The sequence below is a fragment of the Rattus norvegicus genome, chromosome 13 (assembly GCF_036323735.1).
Source record: "Rattus norvegicus strain BN/NHsdMcwi chromosome 13, GRCr8, whole genome shotgun sequence".
Taxonomy (NCBI): domain Eukaryota; kingdom Metazoa; phylum Chordata; class Mammalia; order Rodentia; family Muridae; genus Rattus; species Rattus norvegicus.
In genome coordinates, this window is record NC_086031.1 from 96,810,687 (window position 1) to 96,829,370 (window position 18,684).

Genomic DNA, 18,684 nt, shown 5'->3' on the forward strand with positions numbered 1-18,684 from the left:
GTCTGTGGCACCTGAAAAACAATATATGTTTTTACATCTATTATAAAATATGTAACATAATTTTAAGATAAAGTTCATAAAATATGTGTTTACAGATATAAAAATGTATGGAAAGCATATATGTTTTATGCCTGAAAAAGAGCATGTCATTTTATGTATTTTATAATATATTTACATATACACATATGTATATTAGTATCAAGATATTTAATACTTAGTATCATTGACCCTTTACAAAAGCTGTGGGTCACAGACCCATTTTATGGAAGAAAGCTCTGAGGTTCACAGGAGTTGAGTAACTGCTTCTGGCAAACCTTCATGGATATGCTACCAGGAGGTAATGTGTTTTAGGGAGCAGGTGACAATTGTCTTAGAGTTGGCAGGTGTCATGGAGATGCCAAAGGCCAGAGCTGAGTTAGAGCCAGGTGCTACCAGGATGACTTGGGGACAGGGCAAAGGTGAAGGCTGACCTTAGAGGAGAGTCCAGGTCGCAGGGCTTCTGAAATGTCTACCTTGTCTCTGTTCCCAGGAGTGAGAGATAGTATCTCTGTTGTTTGAGCAGAGCCAAGAATTACATTACTGTGTGGCTTGAAGGGTCAGCTGGAGGCCAAGAGGCCAGCCACCCAAATCCCAGTGGACTTGAGAGAACACTACATGCTAAGAATGTTCAGAGAAATGAGTATTAGAAACTGTTGGTGTAGGTTCCAGAGGTGGAGACAAGGCAGGGACTTCCTGTAGCTCAGAGTTTTCTTTAATCAGGGAAGGCAGGCATGAGAAAAAGCAAGGGGAAGCAGGAAGTGGGTCTCAGAAAACTCTAATGATGTCTGACAAAGATACAGTGTGAGAATTACCACTAGAGACACGTAGAATAGAAATGTGGAGAGAAGTCATTTTGTCTGTCCTCCTTCCAGTGTGGGGAAGCTTTCCTCAGATTCCCTCCCCCACCTGTGTGTGTGTGTGTGTGTGTGTGTGTGTGTGTCCATGTGTCCATGTGTCTGTGTGTCTGTGCATGTTTGATTCCCCTTCCTTTCATGCAGAGGACATTTGGCAGTATCTGTATCAATTTTTGTTCATCACACAAGGCACCCCATCAGCTACAAGTCAGGTACACTGCTCAACATTCAGGATGGCCCCTACCATAAAAACATTGATTCCAAATACCAGCCATGTTGTAACTGAGAACCCTATGCTAGCACATTACACTTCTATCTTGAGAGCTTTGCTCAGCAAGAGAACCGCTCTAATCTAAGCCTGGTTCTTATCTCGTAGTGTGGGCACATGCGTCTTTGTGATTCTCTGCTGGAGAAACCTGAACATGGGCTGAACTGTAGGACTCCCTTGATGGTCCAAGTACGTGTGTTCAAATCACTTCTGACAGCGCCATCCTGAGGTGACGTGATAGATTGTGTGCTGGGTCTGGGTGGAGCTCATCATCTGCCTGCGGTCAGCATCCAGTCTGGGCAGAACCTAAACGACAAAAGCAGGAGCAGCCAGAAGCTTATGTGTTCTAACGCAGTTGAACAGGCATGAATGGAGTGCAGCCAGCTTGAAAAGGCAGGCTCACCAACAGGAGGGAGGAAGGGTGCTTCTGAGACTGCTGGGCAGTGAAGTGCCAACCTAAATTAGTGCCCTGTGTGTAAAAACATTTTGAGCAGTCTTATGGGGGAAGAGCAGGCGAAGGGTGCCTTAGCTGTGATAAAATATTGAAGATGTTTTGTTTTTTTAAAACAAGCATTTGTTAGTGGGGTCAAAGTCTTTGGATTGCGTCTGAATGTGTAATCAGGGAAAACTGTCTTGACTATTTTCACCTTGCTATGGTGCCCCCATTTCTAGTGAGAGTGAATGGGAAGGAGGGAAGTAGGAACTAGCCAGTCAAAGATAATATGGCTTTCCCTGTTCTAGGTTCTTGTCTCTTTGGAACATGTAGTCCTTCTTTGGTTATTCTTTATGAGAGTTATTGTGTGGGGGAATGGTTTCTTTGTCTCTTTGAATTCATTAGAGGATGTAAGGAGGTGGTTAAGTCATGAGGTGGAGCCCTTATGAATTGGATCAGTGCTCTTACAAAGGAGCCTCTGGCGAGCTTTCTTTTCCCTCCTACCATGTGGGATGTCAGGATGTGGTAAGAAATTCCTTATCTATGAACCAGGAAGAGAGCTCTCCAAACATACCAAGTCTGCCAACACCTTGATCTTGGCCCTCCAACTTGCAGAACTGGGAGAGACAGATTGGTATTGTTCACAAACCACCTAGTAGGTAGTATTTTATTTTAGCCCCACAAGTGAACAAAGGTGCTTCTCTTAAAGTCTTGTTACTCCCCAAGAGGGAGTGTTCATGCAGGAACCATCTCTAGTCTCACCCTGAATTTAGCCTTGAATCCCTGAGATTATCTGAGCATTTGTTGGTGCCATGGGGGAGATAAAGGTTACTTCAAAGGTCAGAAAAATTCTGCAAAAAGTAACTATGTGTGTGTGAGGGGGGAGGGAAGGGAAGGGAAGGGAAGGGAAGGGAAGGGAAGGGAAGAGAAGAGAAGAGAAGAGAAGAGAAGAGAAGAGAAGAGAAGAGAAGAGAAGAGAAGAGAAAACAGAGAAACAGAGAAGGGGAGAGGAGAGACTGGTATGTAGTCTTGAACCTCTCTTTTTTGAGAAAGGCTAGGGGTGAAATTGCGACAGAGTTCTTGCTGGTGGTGATAGCCCTTCAGGCTCTGGTCCTGGTCGTAGTTTACTGATTACACGGTCAACCAGGCTGAGTGTGAAAAACCAAGTGTGCTCACTCCTGGGCTGTGGAAGCAACTTTATTTAGCCTTGCCGTTAACATAAGAACAGAAGAGTTGGAAAAGGGCTTGGGAAACCTTTAAAAAGTTGCCAGGCTTTTAGTCTGAAAGTACATAGGAGAGGTTGACTACTTGTTTATTTATTGGAACACTTTTACCTATTATTTGGCCATATCCATCCCAAAGCCATCCCCCCTCCACTATCCCAAGAGTGGAGGGGGAGGAGGCTTCCACTCTTCCTGACACTGACCAACACATCCCCTCCTACCTGCCCTGCCTTTCCCTTTTAGAGTTAGTTTATTTTATGCACATGGGCATTTTGCCTGCATGTATATTTGTGCTCTCTCTCTCTCTCTCCCATCTTTCCTCTCCCACCTCTCTCTGTCTCTCTGTCTCTCTCTCTGTCTCTCTATCTCTCTCTGTGTGTCTCTGTCTCTGTCTCTGTCTCTCTCTCTCTCTCTGTGTGTGTGTGTGTGTGTGTGTGTGTGTGTGTGTGTGTGTGTGTGGTGTGTGTAATGTCTGTGGAGGTTAGAAGAGAACACAGAATCCCTAGAACTGATGCTAAGAACTAAGCCACCATGTGGGTGCTGCAAACCAAACCTGTGTCCTTTCCAAGAGCAGGGAGTGTTCTTAACTGCTGAGCCATCTTGTCAGTCTTTTCCTTTTTTCTTTTTCCTTCCTTCCTTCCCTCCCTCCTTCCTTCATTCCTTTCTTCCTTCCTTCTTCCCTTCTTTCCTGACTTCCTTAAGCAAATCCAGCCCTCGGAGTCCAGCTGCTGCTGCTTGCCAAGTTCCTGAAGATCTCGTTGGCTTGGCTTTGTCCAGGTCTTGTGCAGGAACAAATGCAGTGGTCATGCCCTGTCTAGGAGGCAGCATTTCACAGTGGTCTAACGTCTGGCTAGAACGTTCTCTTGGCTCCATCTTTCACAGTAAGTCCTGAGCCTTCCTGGGGCAAAGACTGATTTTATGCCCCACTTAGGACTGAATGCTCAACAGTCAGTCTCAGAGCTTTGACCCGTTGAGTCCGTGCTGGTGCCAATGCGGAAAGGGGCTTCTCTGGCTAAGGTTGAGAGATGCCTGGAGGGTACAAGGAGGTGTTAGAGCAAGAAGAACTGAATGAATAAGAGAAGCAAGGACAGCTTCACTAAACCCTAGACCCCTAGGTTCTGGAACCCTCAGTAAAGCTGGAAAGAGGCACGATTGGGCAGCATGATGCCATACTGCTTTATACGATGTGAAGGACACTCAGGACATTTTGCCCTCGTGCTGCAGAGCCATGAGCATCTACACAGGTGTAAACTACATAGCTTCCAAGATGCTGGTCCCTCCCACTCAGTAGGTTAAAGTAAGCATGTAGTGTCCAGAGCCTGTGATTCATTAGTTAGTGCTGTCGCCGGGAGTCAGTGGCACTGTCTCAGATGTGGTTTTCAGGGGCCTAGAAGGTCTGTCTAACACAGAAGTGGGATTTCTATTTGCTTTTAAATATACTCAGATATTCAAAGTGACCAGCACCAAGCCCTGGAATGTTTAACCTCTCTTGACTTTTATTTCTTCTGCTTCAAATTATGATGATTTCATGCTAATCAATATCTCAAGGGTTTTATAACCAAGGCTCTCACTGTGAACTCTGAAACACAAAAGGACCATTATCCTCTACACAGATCATACGAAATCAACTGCCATTACCCAAGGCCATAATGGGAAAGGATCGATCACTCAGTCCCTCCCTCCCTTCCTCCCTCCCTCCCTCCCTCCCTCCCTGCCTACCTCCCTCCCTCCCTGCCTGCCTGCCTCTTTTCCTCCCTGCCTCCCTTGTATACCTAATATCCTGGCTGAATAGGTTCACTGTTTTTTCCAACCAAATGCATCCAAGTTGACAACAAATGGAGCAAACTGAGGGATCTCCTCCTCACTTCCTCTCTATTTCCATTCCACCACACGAGAGCCTAGGAACTGTGCTCATTGTACGAGGGAGGCACAGTAATAAAGAGCGCACAGAGTTTCCATGCCTGAGTAAAACCCTCCCACGGAGGCCTCAGGAGCTGAATGTGTGTGCACTTCAGCCAGGAGAGGAGAGCCCACCTCTATGACCTAGGAGAGTGCTGTGATACCTTTGGTAGACCATGTGTCCTCCCAAGATTCAGTGGCAGACCTCAAGCCCAGCATGATTATGCTAAGAGGTGGGCCTTAGGCACCAATGCTCCTCTGAGTGGGTAGGAGAGTTAGCCTGGTCCCTTAGCCTGTTCACGCTTCTGTCGTGCACCAAGCAGAGAGAGTGGCTCTCATCCATACCGATTCACTACCAGCTTCTCGAACTGTGACATACACACTTCTGTTGTTTATACATAACCCTGTCTCAGGAACTGTGCTACCCCTGAAGTGTAGTGTTTGACAGACAGGGACTCCAGAGCAATGGGGACGGTGAGGGCCTGGCCTGATCAGTCGTTGTCTCCTCCAATTCCTTACAGGAGACTGCTGGCTTCTAGCAGCCATTGCCTCCCTCACCTTGAATGAAAAGCTGCTTTACCGGGTGCTTCCCAGGGACCAGAGCTTCCAGAAGGACTACGCGGGCATATTTCATTTCCAGGTATTAGTCCTTGCTTGTGACTTAGATATTACTCCAAATCTGTGGCATCAGAAACTTTGGAAGCGAGGTCAAGCTACTGATGTTAGATTTCCCCTCTGGGTGATTAGGGTACATACTCATGTTTGAGAACCATTCCTTTACACACATCTCCAATCATTTCCAATCCGTCTTCATATCCCCCCAGGCCATGGGCCAAGAGACTCGCTATGACTAAGGACCAGGAGATGTGTGTCTGGCCCCCTGGTGATGTTTGAGCAAGCTCTCCTCTCCACAGACTCCAGGGAAGACGAACTGTTTCTCAGTGTCTGTGGCATCTCCCATGTACAGATGGGGCATAAGTCCTTCTCTCAGGGCATTTAAGGCTCATGAAGGTTGGAGACATGCTCACTGACTGTGGAAACCCTACCAAGGATGCCACCGAAGGACCCCTCTCTGCTTCTCCATGTAATCTGTGCTGTGTTTCCCACCCATAGTTCTGGCAGTATGGAGAATGGGTGGAGGTGGTCATTGATGACCGGCTCCCCACCAAGAACGGGCAGCTGCTTTTTCTACACTCCGAAGAAGGCAATGAGTTTTGGAGCGCTCTGCTGGAGAAAGCCTATGCCAAGTAAGTGGGAAGGTGAAGAACCAGAAGACCCCGGAGCCTCCCCGAGTGCTCTCCCCTACCCTCTCACTCAGGATGCCATGGCCAAGATTTTCCTCCCAGCATCCATTGGCTATACAGAAAGCACCACTCTGAAGAGAAATGGAAATTTCATCTGGGAGTTCCAGATCTCATCTCTGGGGCTGGAGATGTATTTCAGTGATAGAGCACATGCCTAGAATGCATATAAAGCCATGGTTTGATCCCCGATACCATGAACTTAAATAAGTAAAAATATATGTTTTTTTAAGACTCTCTGTCTCATAAGAATATCTCTCTAGCCATTATCTTATTCTCTCTCAAGACCCAAGGTAAGAGCTTAGGGAAGCATGGATGTTCAATTAGTGATGATGATGGTAATGAAGAAATGAAATGTTTTTAGCTATAACTCAACAAAGTTTCTGCTCATTCCTTGAGTGACATTTTTTTGAGTGACATTCCAAGTTCAATGGCTTCTTTGGGTTTCTTTGAATTAGTCACTCTATTCTAACACCCCGGTGACTTTCTGGCTGTGTTAGGGCAATCCTTAGCAGATACCTCCCAGCCTCAAGGGAAGGTTCCACATTCTAGCTGTACCTGGACACCCTAGGAACCCAAGAAATCAGGGCAATTTCTGGAAGGGCTACACTTGGTTTTAAAGTTGGGAGGCCTGGAGGGGCTGTCTAAAGATCCGTTTCTAGGGAAATCCTGGTACGTCTGGCTGAAACAGCGGCCTGTGTGTAATCTGAAGTATTTGTCTGAGGCAGCGGCCTGTGCGTATTCTGAAGTGTCTGTTTGGGCTCCTCTTCACAACTCCTCTAGCCTATGTGTTGTTATTGTCTCTTTCCATGGCCCATGGTCCAGTTGTCGAGGTTGCTCATAGCTGTGGATGTTGCACATTTTTTTTTCAACAGGCTAAATGGTTCGTATGAGGCTCTTGTTGGAGGCTCCACAATCGAGGGGTTTGAGGATTTCACAGGTGGCATCTCTGAGTTTTATGACTTGAAGAAGCCTCCGGAAAATCTGTACTACATCATCCAGAAGGCCCTCCGCAAAGGCTCTCTGCTGGGCTGCTCCATTGATGTAAGCCTCGACTCTTCGTCTCTTTTCTCTGGTGACATATTGGTTTACAGTGTACAGGAAGTGGGGAAAGCCTAGTGAGTAGGTAGGAACTAGGGTTGGTCACATTTTAAGATTATCTTTGGCTGGTAACTGTTAGAGCTGCTTCAGTATGGCTAGACTCATCCTGAGCGCACAGCCCAGTTCCCTGTATTCTAGATGCTACCTACTTACCATCCTTTTGCTAAGTCATCCTCTCTGTCTTTGGGGGGAACAAGCATGGCAGCTGACAATATCTGATGAACTTAGAGATCCCCGAATGAAAGTGGAGGGTCCAGCCTTGACAGGAAGGTTGGCTGTATGGAACGCCAATGTGGTCTTAGAAATCAGATCTGGGGCTGGAGAAATGGCTCAGCGGTTAAGAGCATTGACTGCTCTTCCAAAGGTCCTGAATTCAATTCCCAGCAACCACATGGTGGCTCACAACCATCAGTAATGGGATCTGATGCTCTCTTCTGGTGTGTCTGAAGACCGCGACTGTGTACTCATAACATAAAAGAATAAATACATTTAAAAAATATATTTATAAAAAAGAAATCAGACCTGGAAGCCAGTTGTTATCTGGTCATGTGCTCTCTTGTCCTATGTAGCTGTCATCATAGGTAAGCTTGTTTGTATGTTTGTTTGTTTGTTTGTTTGTTTGTTTGTTTTGAGGCAGATCATTCTGACTATGGTCAGCAATTGCTCAGTGCCTGACCGGCATATTAAAGTGGGTTCCCTAGAAATGGGTACCTCTGCTTATGGGTCCTGGCAACCCCTACACTCTTCCCACCTGGGAGGTCCCTGGCTGTGTTCTGCACTTTTAGAAAGCATTGTAGTCCTGACTCCAAAGAGGTCAGGGTCAGCCTCACTGATTGGACTTTCTTCTTGACACAGGTCTCAACTGCAGCTGAAGCAGAAGCCACCACCAGGCAAAAGCTGGTTAAGGGTCATGCATACTCTGTTACTGGAGTCGAAGAGGTAGGAAGGGTTAATAGAATGACTAGGTGCATCCCAAAGATGTAGGAGGTGACACTGAGAGGTTCTGGGGTTTCCTGCTTGTCCAGGGCAAGTTTCTCTCTGGATTCAGAGTCCTGGACAGATGTGTAGTTAACTCCTGTTCGTTACAGGGTGCCCCGGCTTCTTGGAGAACAGTATCTGAGCTACTCTGGCCTCCTCTAGCAATCTGGTTTTAATGAAATTCAACTCTTTTATGAGGTGTGGTCAGAAGTGGTATAGGGACTGTCAGATTCTACACACATTGCAAATAAATGTTCACGTAGGCAAAGCAGTGTAAACCCACAGGAGTCCCTAAAAGAAGTAGCAATTTCTACTCCAGAGTTCGGGGTGAGAATTAATAATGAGAAGGCACAGAGGTGTCCCTCATCTTCTGACCCTAGCATTGCCAGGAACTATATGTGGTTTTTATTCCATATGGTTTATCTATGTCCAAATAGGATTTAAATAATTTGGTTTATGGCTAAAAGTGTAGATATAAGTGGACCATAAGACAAAAGTAAAATACATCCATCTAAATGGTACTATGACTGAGAAATGAATTTTCTTTAGGTTTTCTAATGGTCAGTACAGAAAGAGCCACACACCTGTGCCCCAGTTTGCTGTTCACTGTAACGGTGACAATATTTGCGACATATCTCTCTGCTGAGTGTGGTATTGTAAAATCAAGGCAGCTCTATAAACATGGACTGAATATTATGGGGAAACTTCAAGCTAGTTTTCATGGGAATTATGAGGATAAGGACTAATAGACTGACATCTTTATGAATGTATTAAGTGCCAGCATGTGTGCAGTGGTGACCATACTTGAGTGTTCACTAAATAGTAGGGTGAGAGAGTGTCTTAGTTCATTTTCTGTTACTGTAACACAATACCTGAGTCTAGATGATTTATTAAAAAAAGAGTTGTTTTTTTTTTTAATTTCATGCCCTTTGGAGTTTGGGAAGTCCAGTACTGGGTAGCTTCATACTACTTCCTAACAGCATCAGTTGGAAGGATAAGTGGACACAGAAGACAGAGAAACAAGGCAGGCTGAGTTTGCTTTCTATCACTCTTAGCAACTAATTCAGTCCTGAGAGAATGAAACCTCCTCACACCAGAAGAATGAACCCAGACTCTTAGGACAGACGTTAATTCCATTTGTGTTTTAATCTCTTGAAAGCTCCACCCGCAAATCCCATGACAGCAGTGATAAAACTTTACCACAGCTCTCTAAAGGCATTTATACATTTATACATTTATACTATATCCTATGCTGGGCTCCCGCCCTTTCTGTGGAGAGGTGTGAACAAACATTTGCTCACCTGGTTAAGGCACCAGTGACAGATCAGAGAAACAGTCCCACCGAGATCTACCTCAGGTGGTTATAGCAGGGTTATGTATGACTTAAGCACAGCTGCATCACCAGAAACCCACCATGGCCTGTGACACATGGGCATCCCTGGAGCTGCTTGTGTGACCTGGAGGCAGCACTCACTGTAGAACCACTGCTTGCCCTGCAACTGTTCACTACTTTTGTGACCTCAGGGAGGAGCTTTGTGAATCTTGTCACTTTCAGGAACTTCCTGGGCCTCCGTGTTTCCTTTACTCCTCAAGTCTTCTGAGTTTTCTTTAGGAGGTGATAGTTATATATATATATAGCTAACTAAGCAATTTTGAATTACTGACCTTCTCCAAGTCTCCTGTTTCTTATGCCAAACTGTGACGTTTAAATGCAACGATTGTGTATTTGAAATGCTTAGCACTGTACCTATCCCAGTAGTAAGCAATAAATAAAAGTTGGATGAGGTGGTGCTGGTAGTGGTGGTGGTGGCACATGCCTTTAATCCCAGCACTTTGGAGGCAGAGACAGGCAGATTTCTTTGAGTTCAAGGCCAGCCTGGTCGACAGAGCGAGTTCCAGGACAGCCAGGGCTACATGGAGAAACCCTACTTTGAAAAGCCATTTTCTATCTCTATCTCTGTCCACATCTACATCTATGTCATCTATATCAATATCTTTCATGCTATTGGCTTTGCTTATGGAATATTTATTAGGATGCTGTCTTTGATACCCAGAATGAGGTCCAACTTAGTCAACTGCCAAGTTTAAACCTAAGTTTAAGTAGATACATAGTTGTTTTTGTGGTGGATTCACTCTTCACTTGTTCTAATAATTTGCGATCAAGGCTTAAAAGCAAGCACGGAAGGAAACGAACGTGTGGTGTTTTAGCGACATTCGGAATGTAGACGCGCACTGCGGGCAGCAGTTGTGTGGTGACTCGCCTGTGTGGTGTGTGGATCTTGCAGGTGAATTTCCATGGCCGTCCAGAGAAGCTGATCAGGTTGAGGAACCCATGGGGTGAAGTGGAGTGGTCGGGAGCCTGGAGTGATAAGTATGTCCCTCTTCCCCTTTCCCAGTGCTCCGCTATCCCTGGACCAGGGTGTCCTTTAACACACAGTAGACACAGTGGGACACATTGCTCCCTGGGTTCTGCAGGGCTTCCCTTCTGTAGATTATACAGTCTGCTGAGGGAACAGTTCTGGGATGGGAAAAGCAGAATAGAAACCACTCTGCCGACATTTTTAATCCTGGATCTCTGCTTTGGCACTTGAAACGTTGGCAGCTCCATGGAAATTTGCCTAGAGCTGAAGGCTTACTTTATTTCCTGCCCGCCACACTGGGTGCTGCAAGGTCCAATCAGTAGCTCACAGATCTGATCGTTCCATGGCACAAACACTGCCCCCTCAGAACCAACAGAGAACTAAGATGCCAGGAGAGCCTGGATCCCGGGAGCCATGGCCCGCTGAGGCAGTAATGAATGGGAATGTCTCACTGTGAGCTCAGGACTGGATGGGTGCTGATCCCTGGCTGGAAGGATAGTCTTTGGGAGGCTTATCCAGGGATAAGGGGAGTCAGTCAGAGCACGTGAGGTCCTGAGATGGCTGTACTCTGGCACTCATGACTTTCATGTTCCTTGTCAGCTTGAGAACTGCCTGGGCTGTTTACCTGCTGGCAGTTGGAGAAGGCCACTGAAGGTCTGAGATGACATGTCTAAACTCGGCCAGCATCCAGCTGTGTTGTTTACTTTGAAAACCCCAACAGTGACAGTAAAAAAGTCAAGCCAACCAGGAGATTTAGATTAGATCTAGAGTTCTCCATCAGATCCCTAACCTTAAAAAACAAACAAACAAAAACAAAAACCAAGCACACGGTGGGACTCAGTACAAATTGAATGGATGTTCCAATGACTTTATGAAGTCCCAGAATCCAAGTGCTTAGAAGCCAGCTGGAGGGAGAGGCTGGGTCTGTCCTTCTTCTCTGCCAGGGAGGGAGGAATGGGGGCATTGATGAGTGTGCCCAGGGAAGAGCTTTGGTTCATTTTTAGGATTGGTAGTAACACTGTTCTCTTATCTAGATATTGCCCATGTATCTCAGGAAAACCCAAAGCTGTGAAGGTCAGGCAGCTGTAGATGACATTTGAAAAAAGCACTCGGATATCGCACTCGGATATCGCACAGGAAGGCCACCAGCGGGACACTTGAGGGAAATTCCTATAAATGTGGGCCTGGTAATCAAAGCTGCAGACTTAGGAAGTGGACAGTGTCTACGGACCCAGAGCTAGCTGGCCCCAGTCTGATAGGAGAAGAGACTGGCAGGTTACCAATGGATAGAGAAGTGCATGCCTTTTGTGTGACAGGACTTCCTTATTCTTACGGTCGGAAGTCAGCGATTCTTAATTGGAACGTAAATCTTGCCCAGGGAGTGAAAATTAGACAAATCCATCACACTCGGGCTGCACACCCAGGCAATGCCGGAGCCCACGCCTGTGGCTTCACCTGTTCCCCGGTGGTGCAGCCCTTCACACCAGGTCCAGTCTGTCTTCTTCCCTTGGTGGGGCGCATCCCATCTGTGGCCCTCTGGGGACATTTAGCTGCAGTAAACAGCTTGCACTGAGGAACGATCACCTCTGGCTCATTTTTCCCCCCTCCACAGTGCACCTGAGTGGAATTACATAGATCCAAGGAGGAAGGAGGAGCTGGACAAGAAAGCAGAAGATGGCGAGTTCTGGTGAGAAGCCGTGCCCAAGGGCCCTTAGTGGCAGGGTCTGTTCCAAAGTATATGAAAGGTCCTGTCTCTGGGACTTGCAGGAATGTGACAGCATCCCTCACTCGGGGGCTTTTGTTTTCTCTTCCCCTTCCTCTGATATGAGTCTACCTCCGTTCTTATGTCTAAAGCATTGGAACCCAGGTCTCTGTGCCCACAACAAGGCCTGGCCAGCAGCCTGTCTGCCTGTTGTGAGCCTAAAACAAGCCCCCTTCCTCCAAGTTCTAAGGCCTAGCTTATAATAAAAACAGGATTCTTTCCTTTCCTGGGCCATTAGGGGGGTCTCTTGGAAGATGGAATGTCTTAGAGGAAATCTCCACACTAGATATCGTGGAGAATTCCTCAGAAGTGGGCCTTTGGTGGGCTTAGCTGTGACCCAGCCTAGAGGTCAGAGCTTCGTTCACACCCCCGCTCCTGGAGGAGGCGAGGGGTCCTCTGGTTCAAGGTTCCAATTCCGTGTGGCTGGTAGATACACAGAGGCAGATTCTCTAGGAATTCAGACACTGATCACAGTAACAAATCTGTACGGTAGCTCTGCTTCTCTGCATAACTGGGATGTAGAAAGAAACTCGGGCAGTCCACGCGGCCGGAAGACAGAGCTCTCTCCTGGGCCTCGAATCTCTCTCCCAGTCCAGCCCATCTTACTCTCTCCCTTCTGGTTCCTTTGTTCTTCAGGATGTCCTTTTCGGATTTCTTGAAGCAGTACTCCCGACTGGAGATCTGCAACCTGTCCCCAGACTCTCTGAGCAGTGAAGAGATACACAAATGGAACCTAGTACTCTTCAACGGCCGCTGGACACGGGGTTCTACAGCCGGGGGCTGCCTGAACTACCCAGGTGAGGCAGAGGGCCATCTGGCTTTTCCTGCGGAGACCGTTTGGCTTTTAGCATGGATCTTTGGATAATTAATGCTTGTGGATCTGGGGTCCTGTTTCTCTTCTGACTTGGAGGCCCGGCTGGGGAGGGTGGACAGTGGCTTTGCAGCTGCCTGTCTGAGGCCTCACCTCGGCCTGCTGCTTAAATCATTAATCACCTGTGTTTAAATCATTTTTGCTTCAGCCCTGCTGCTATCTCAGTTTGCTGCATTTTGGTCACCCCTCCTGGACCATTGCTAAGGCCTCCTGCTCTTCTCTTGGACTTTTCCCTTCCCTACCTGGTCCAGCTGGTTGACACCACCCCACTGAGCTTTGGGGCCCAGTAACTAATGCTGTCAGAAGGCAATCTACTGCTTCTGTGGGTTGCTGTCAGAAGGGCAGCCATTACGCTTTGTGTTACCCGAGTTAGAGTGGAAGGGGTAATACTGTGGGGTTCAGGAATGGACATACGTGGGTTACGTATGGGTCATGTTCCATTCCGTGGAGGTCACCAGGGATCTATCCCTGGTGGGGATGTCCTGGTCAGACTGCTGCCTCTGACTTAACTCTGGTTCCTCTTCTTGCCAAAGGTGAGAGGGCTGCCTGGTTCCTGCCAGATGACTAACATGTACTTGTGTAGGCTCCTCCTAGGTCGAGCCCACTGAGGCAGCAGCTGAAGAAACAACTGAGAAACGACCCTGCAGCTCCCTGGAGAGACACAGGAAAGAAAAACATGCACCCCGCTTGCTAGTGCCCTCCTTCACACTTCTTTGGTTTGCTGTTGCTCTGCTGATTTGTGTTGATTGACTTGCTATCTCTGGGCAGGGTGGAAGAGCAGCCATTTCTTCCCAACCAGAGCACTGCGTGCTGTAGAAAAGGCAGCATTGTAAAACCCCATGTGGGTACAGACAGAGCACAAGGTCCTCCCTCCACTCCCATCCATCTCCATCTGGCTGCAAAGACCAGCTGTTGTCAGGCCTGAAGGGGGAGCTGATGGCCTGCCCCCATCAGTCAGCTTAACGCTTGTGAGACCTGAGGGGCACTCCTTTCCTGGAGCTTCCGTTTCTCAGCCCTCACAATGGTTCATAATTCCTACCTTCCAACTCGCTGGGGCCCAGTGAGCATTGTAACACAGAGTGCACGGGGAAGCGCTTTGTAAACTGAGCAGCGTTATACAAATGGGATGTGTTATTTTTATGGCCCATTCTCTTCCTATAGTACTGTTAAGGAGTAAACAAAAAATGTGGGGATTGCCGTAATGCTACATTCGGGAGAAATTAAAATATGCTCACCATTAGTGAGCTCTTAGGAAAGACGTAGGAAATTCGCGTGGATCATTCTGGAAGCTCAGAACCATAGGGGGTTCCCAAGGTATCTGCACGCACCAAATCATAATCCCATCTGTGCTGCCAGCTAGCTGTCAGAGAGAAATGGATTGTTCTTGCCTCGTGGTAATGAAGTAAGTGCAGAAGATTACTGAATTTTCTGTCTCCCCTGGAATCCACAGACACCTGATCTTAAAATCTATATACACCTGAGCCCTGAGGGGGGGGAAAATATCTAGAAATGGAGGTTCTGAGGAGAGGCTGAATAAGTACTCTTACTGTTAGGGGAAAAATAAAGACTGTGCCTCGGCCGTATGTGAGTGCTATGCTGTTTTTATGGTGCTGTACCACTGTATAGGGATTGTGAAAACACCCATAATCCCTCCTCCCCCTAAAACAAACGTTCCTCCCCAACTCTTTGTCACAATTGACAAATTCGCCTAGCATGGCGAAATCTGCCTGGCCTGTCTTCTTCACTTATACTCTAAATTCAACTCCACCATAGAACTCTTGGGTGCCTAAGACTGATCTCTCAGATTTCTCTATGCCCCAGCTTGGGTAGTTACTAAGTTAAGAGATATTTTTCAAAAATTGCCTTTGAATAAAGACGTCATGTGTGTGCACGGGATGTTGGTTTGTGCATCTGTGTGTGGATGCACACTTGCAGAAGATGTCAGGTGTCTTTCCAGATCAGTCCCCACCCTGTTCCTTTGAGACAGGGTCTCTCGATGAACCTGGAGCTGTGCCAGCAGGGCCAGCAGTCCCTGTTTCTATTCCCTAACAGCAGTGGTTTTACTGTCACAGTCATAGCCACGACATTTGGCATGGTGCTAGGATCCGAACTCAGGTCCTCTTGTCTGCACATCAAGCCCCCTTACCCACTGAGCCATGTCCCCGGCTCAAGAAGGCATCCTTTTCAGCATCCGTAGGTGGTGAGTCAGGAATGCTTAATGACACTGTGGTTCCTCTTACATTATTAAATGACCTGTGTGGAAGGGCCTGTGTCTCATCAGTAGGCTGCAAGACTGAATGTCCTGGGAGGTTTCTTGGGCTAAGGGGCAGAGGGTAGGTCTCAGGGCCTCGTGGGGTTAAAATTCAAACCAGGAGCTTCTCTTGGGTTTGGTGGGGCACATGGCAGTCAGATGGCTTTCAAACTGTCAGGCAGAGGCTTCTTTGGTTCTTCTGGGACTCTGCCTCACCCACCAGCTCCTTCCAGGTGAAGTCTTTAGCTAAGAACAGGAAGAAATGAAAGGCTTCCAAGAAGGCAAGATACTGCTTCCTGGTACAGTCCAGAGCAGCCCAAGATACTACCACTCAGACGGTTCTGGGCTATTGGTTGACTAAGCTGATAAGATAGATGTTCTAAATATCTACTGGTGGGGCGGGTCAGGGAGGTAGGAGGACTGATTTCCAGTCCCGCTATGCCAATCTGGTCAGTGCTATTCTTTCATTGGGATGATGCCTCTTTTTTTTCCCTCACCCCTGTTGAACCACCATCACTGCACAACTTCCAGGCACGTACTGGACCAACCCCCAGTTTAAAATCCATTTGGATGAGGTGGATGAGGACCAGGAGGAGGGCACCAGTGAACCCTGCTGTACCGTGCTGCTGGGTCTGATGCAGAAGAATCGAAGACGTCAAAAGAGGATCGGCCAGGGCATGCTCAGCATAGGCTACGCTGTCTACCAGGTATCGCTAAGTCAGGCTCCTCTGTCACGGTATACCGATGTCTTTGATCGGGTTGTTCTGGTCAGTAACTGGAGCGCATCTTTCCTATTCTTCAAATTCTCTTATTAAGGTGTTGTCTTTGCTTCCTTGTATCTCTAGAACTCTTACTGAAGCTTGGGTTCTATAGTTATTCATCCCTGTGGCTATAATCTTGTCTGTTAACACTCGGATGCACAGTTCACTACACGGTACAGAGCAGTGAGAACTCAGGGTAAATGTGCATTTTAGACTCTTATCCGAGAAGAGGCGTCTCAGATATAGGAGCCCAGAACATGAAGGTGAAAGGCATTTGAGCAGTAAAATGCATTCCAGATGTGGATAGAGAAGCCAAATGTATACCAGCCCCTTCTTCTGACCATAGGGAGTCACTCGGAACTCATAACCACCAGTTTAGGTAAGAGACCCATGTACAGCCCCTTTGGTTCCAGGGTCTCTGGATTGAGGAACATGGCTGGTTCTTGTCTCAGGCTTCAGACTCTGCCTCAGGATGCCAGGCTTCTCCACTGATTATCCCTCCGTGGACTTTGTCTTCCTGATACAGCAAATCCAGCCTTCAGGTCTTCACAGTCCAGCTAGGACCATGCTGTAATTTACCCCTTTACCCAGGCGAAGACTCCATACAGTGTATCCCACGGGACTCAGGTTTTGTGTACTTGTGTTGCGGTAATAATAAAAAACAGGCATGACCAGTTCCCTCGTGTCACCGTTTCACGCTGGGCCCCTGGTCACTCCCTGGCATTAGTTCTGGCACCGTACGTCCATATAGAAATAACCTTAATTTATCTCAGCGGCGGCTGGTTTCAGTGAGGCACCACGCCACGTTAGCCTAGCTGTCTTCTAGCCCCAGCCGTCTCTTCACTCCCATTGCTAGTCACCCTGGCCAGCCCTGGCCAGCCCTGGCCAGCCAGGAACTCTCTGGTTCTAGCCACCCACCCGGTAAAATCAAGACTCAAAAAATTGGAACCGAACAATCAGATTTACATGTTAAGCACTCAATCCACAATACATCCACAGAATGAATTCACTGCCAATTAATAAAGGCAAAAGTCGCCCACCTGGACAAGACAAAGTTGACCTAGTCCACCTGGATTGGAATCACTTCACCATCTCCATCTTGATTCCCCTGGCTCCTCCTCCTCCTCCCTTCTTCCTAGACCTGTTCCCTGCCTACCCTTCCTTTTCATCCAGTGATAGGCTACGCCTTATCCTGGACCCGCCTTGCTGCTTAATGACGTCATCCTACATGTTTGTGTGTGTGTTTGTTTTTGGTATGATTTTATTATAAATGAATTTCTTGGTAAAAATACAGCTCTAATTAAAAGACTGGGAGCAGCTGGGAGGCTCAACGTCTTAGTATAAATTAGTGCACATAAAATAAACATTGTAACACCAAGTATTGTAATAAAATTTGTAACAAAGAAAAATTCAGTTGCCAAGCTCATGCCAAGCCTCCAGCCTCATTGATCATATTCTTAAGCTTGGGGTTTCAGAGGGGTGTGTGTGTGTGTGTGCGTCTGTGTCTGTGTCTGTGTCTGTGTCTGTGTCTGTGTCTGTGTCTGTGTCTGTGTCTGTGTCTGTGTCTGTGTAATTGGAGGAATGGCGGTAGAAAAGAATTGCTACTTAATTGCAAGGGAAAAGAATTGAAATTAACTCAGCTCCTTTTCACTCAGACTTAGCTCTTCCAGCCCTGTCTAGACATAAATACTGTAAAGCCATCCTCGCTGCTTACAGAGATAGGAGCCCAGTCCACATCCATCTCGTCGTGTATGCATCCCAATATGGCAAACTTGCCTGAGCACCTACTCTGTGCCATGTGAAGAGCTACAAGCTGGTGACCCTGAGGAACAGCACAGGGTTCCTGTCCTCAGGGTGCTCACAGTCAGGAACGGGAAACCCAGCCTACTCAGCTGACAAGAGAGGTCTGCAGTGGTGGTTCCACCGCAGGAGTGTGGGCTCCTCAGCTTCATGCTGGAGGAGACTTTGATCGGGTCTTCAAAAAATGACCTGGGTTTCAAAGGTGGCAAAGAGAGAAAGAACATTGTGGCCTGAAGGGATGCCATGTGCTCCCTGATAGCTTAAAACTCAGTGACAGTCCTAGAGAACTGACAGCTAGCAGGAGCGGTTACAGAGTGAGCCACTCAAGGACGCTTGGCCAGTGCTTTATCCTTCAGGCCTCCTCATTGTGCCAGAGCAACAAAGCGATCTTTCTCAGTAGCTGTGCATGGTGTGGTGTTTGCACCAATAAATAATGCACACGGCACGTCAGTGTCGTGTATCAAATTATAGCTGTTTGTGAAATACACCAGGGTATGTGATCTGTGGTCTCACTTCTTGTCGCTGGAGGCATATCATTTAGAGCTTAGAGTGTGTGAGCAGATTGACTTTAAAGTCAAATTGAGGAGATGGATGTAGGGAGCAGCTGTGGTGAGGGGAGTAGTCTGGGTGAGGGGAGCATTTTGGGTGTAGGGAGTAGCTGGGCTGCAGAGAGCAGCTAGGATGTGCAGAGGAGCTTGGCTAGTTAGGAATATCATACTCACCCCTGCGTTACCCTTCTCTGGCTGGGACTGCCTGAAACTGGACTCTAGCCTGAGGTTGAAA

The 18,684-nt window shown here is 47.3% G+C and overlaps 1 protein-coding gene across 7 annotated transcripts in view; it reads left to right on the forward strand.

Annotated features, from left to right (window-relative positions):
- The window catches only part of Capn8 (calpain 8), a 64,186-nt gene that overhangs the window by 27,047 nt on the left and 18,455 nt on the right, over positions 1–18,684 (forward strand). For 5 of the 7 annotated variants that reach the window (XM_063271983.1, XM_063271979.1, XM_063271982.1 and 2 more), the window contains 8 exon segments: positions 5,238–5,356; positions 5,830–5,963; positions 6,893–7,061; positions 7,974–8,057; positions 10,382–10,467; positions 12,069–12,143; positions 12,855–13,015; positions 15,872–16,047. In XM_063271983.1, the coding sequence (XP_063128053.1) occupies positions 5,238–5,356; positions 5,830–5,963; positions 6,893–7,061; positions 7,974–8,057; positions 10,382–10,467; positions 12,069–12,143; positions 12,855–13,015; positions 15,872–16,047 (1,004 nt within the window). 7 annotated transcript variants of the gene reach the window in all.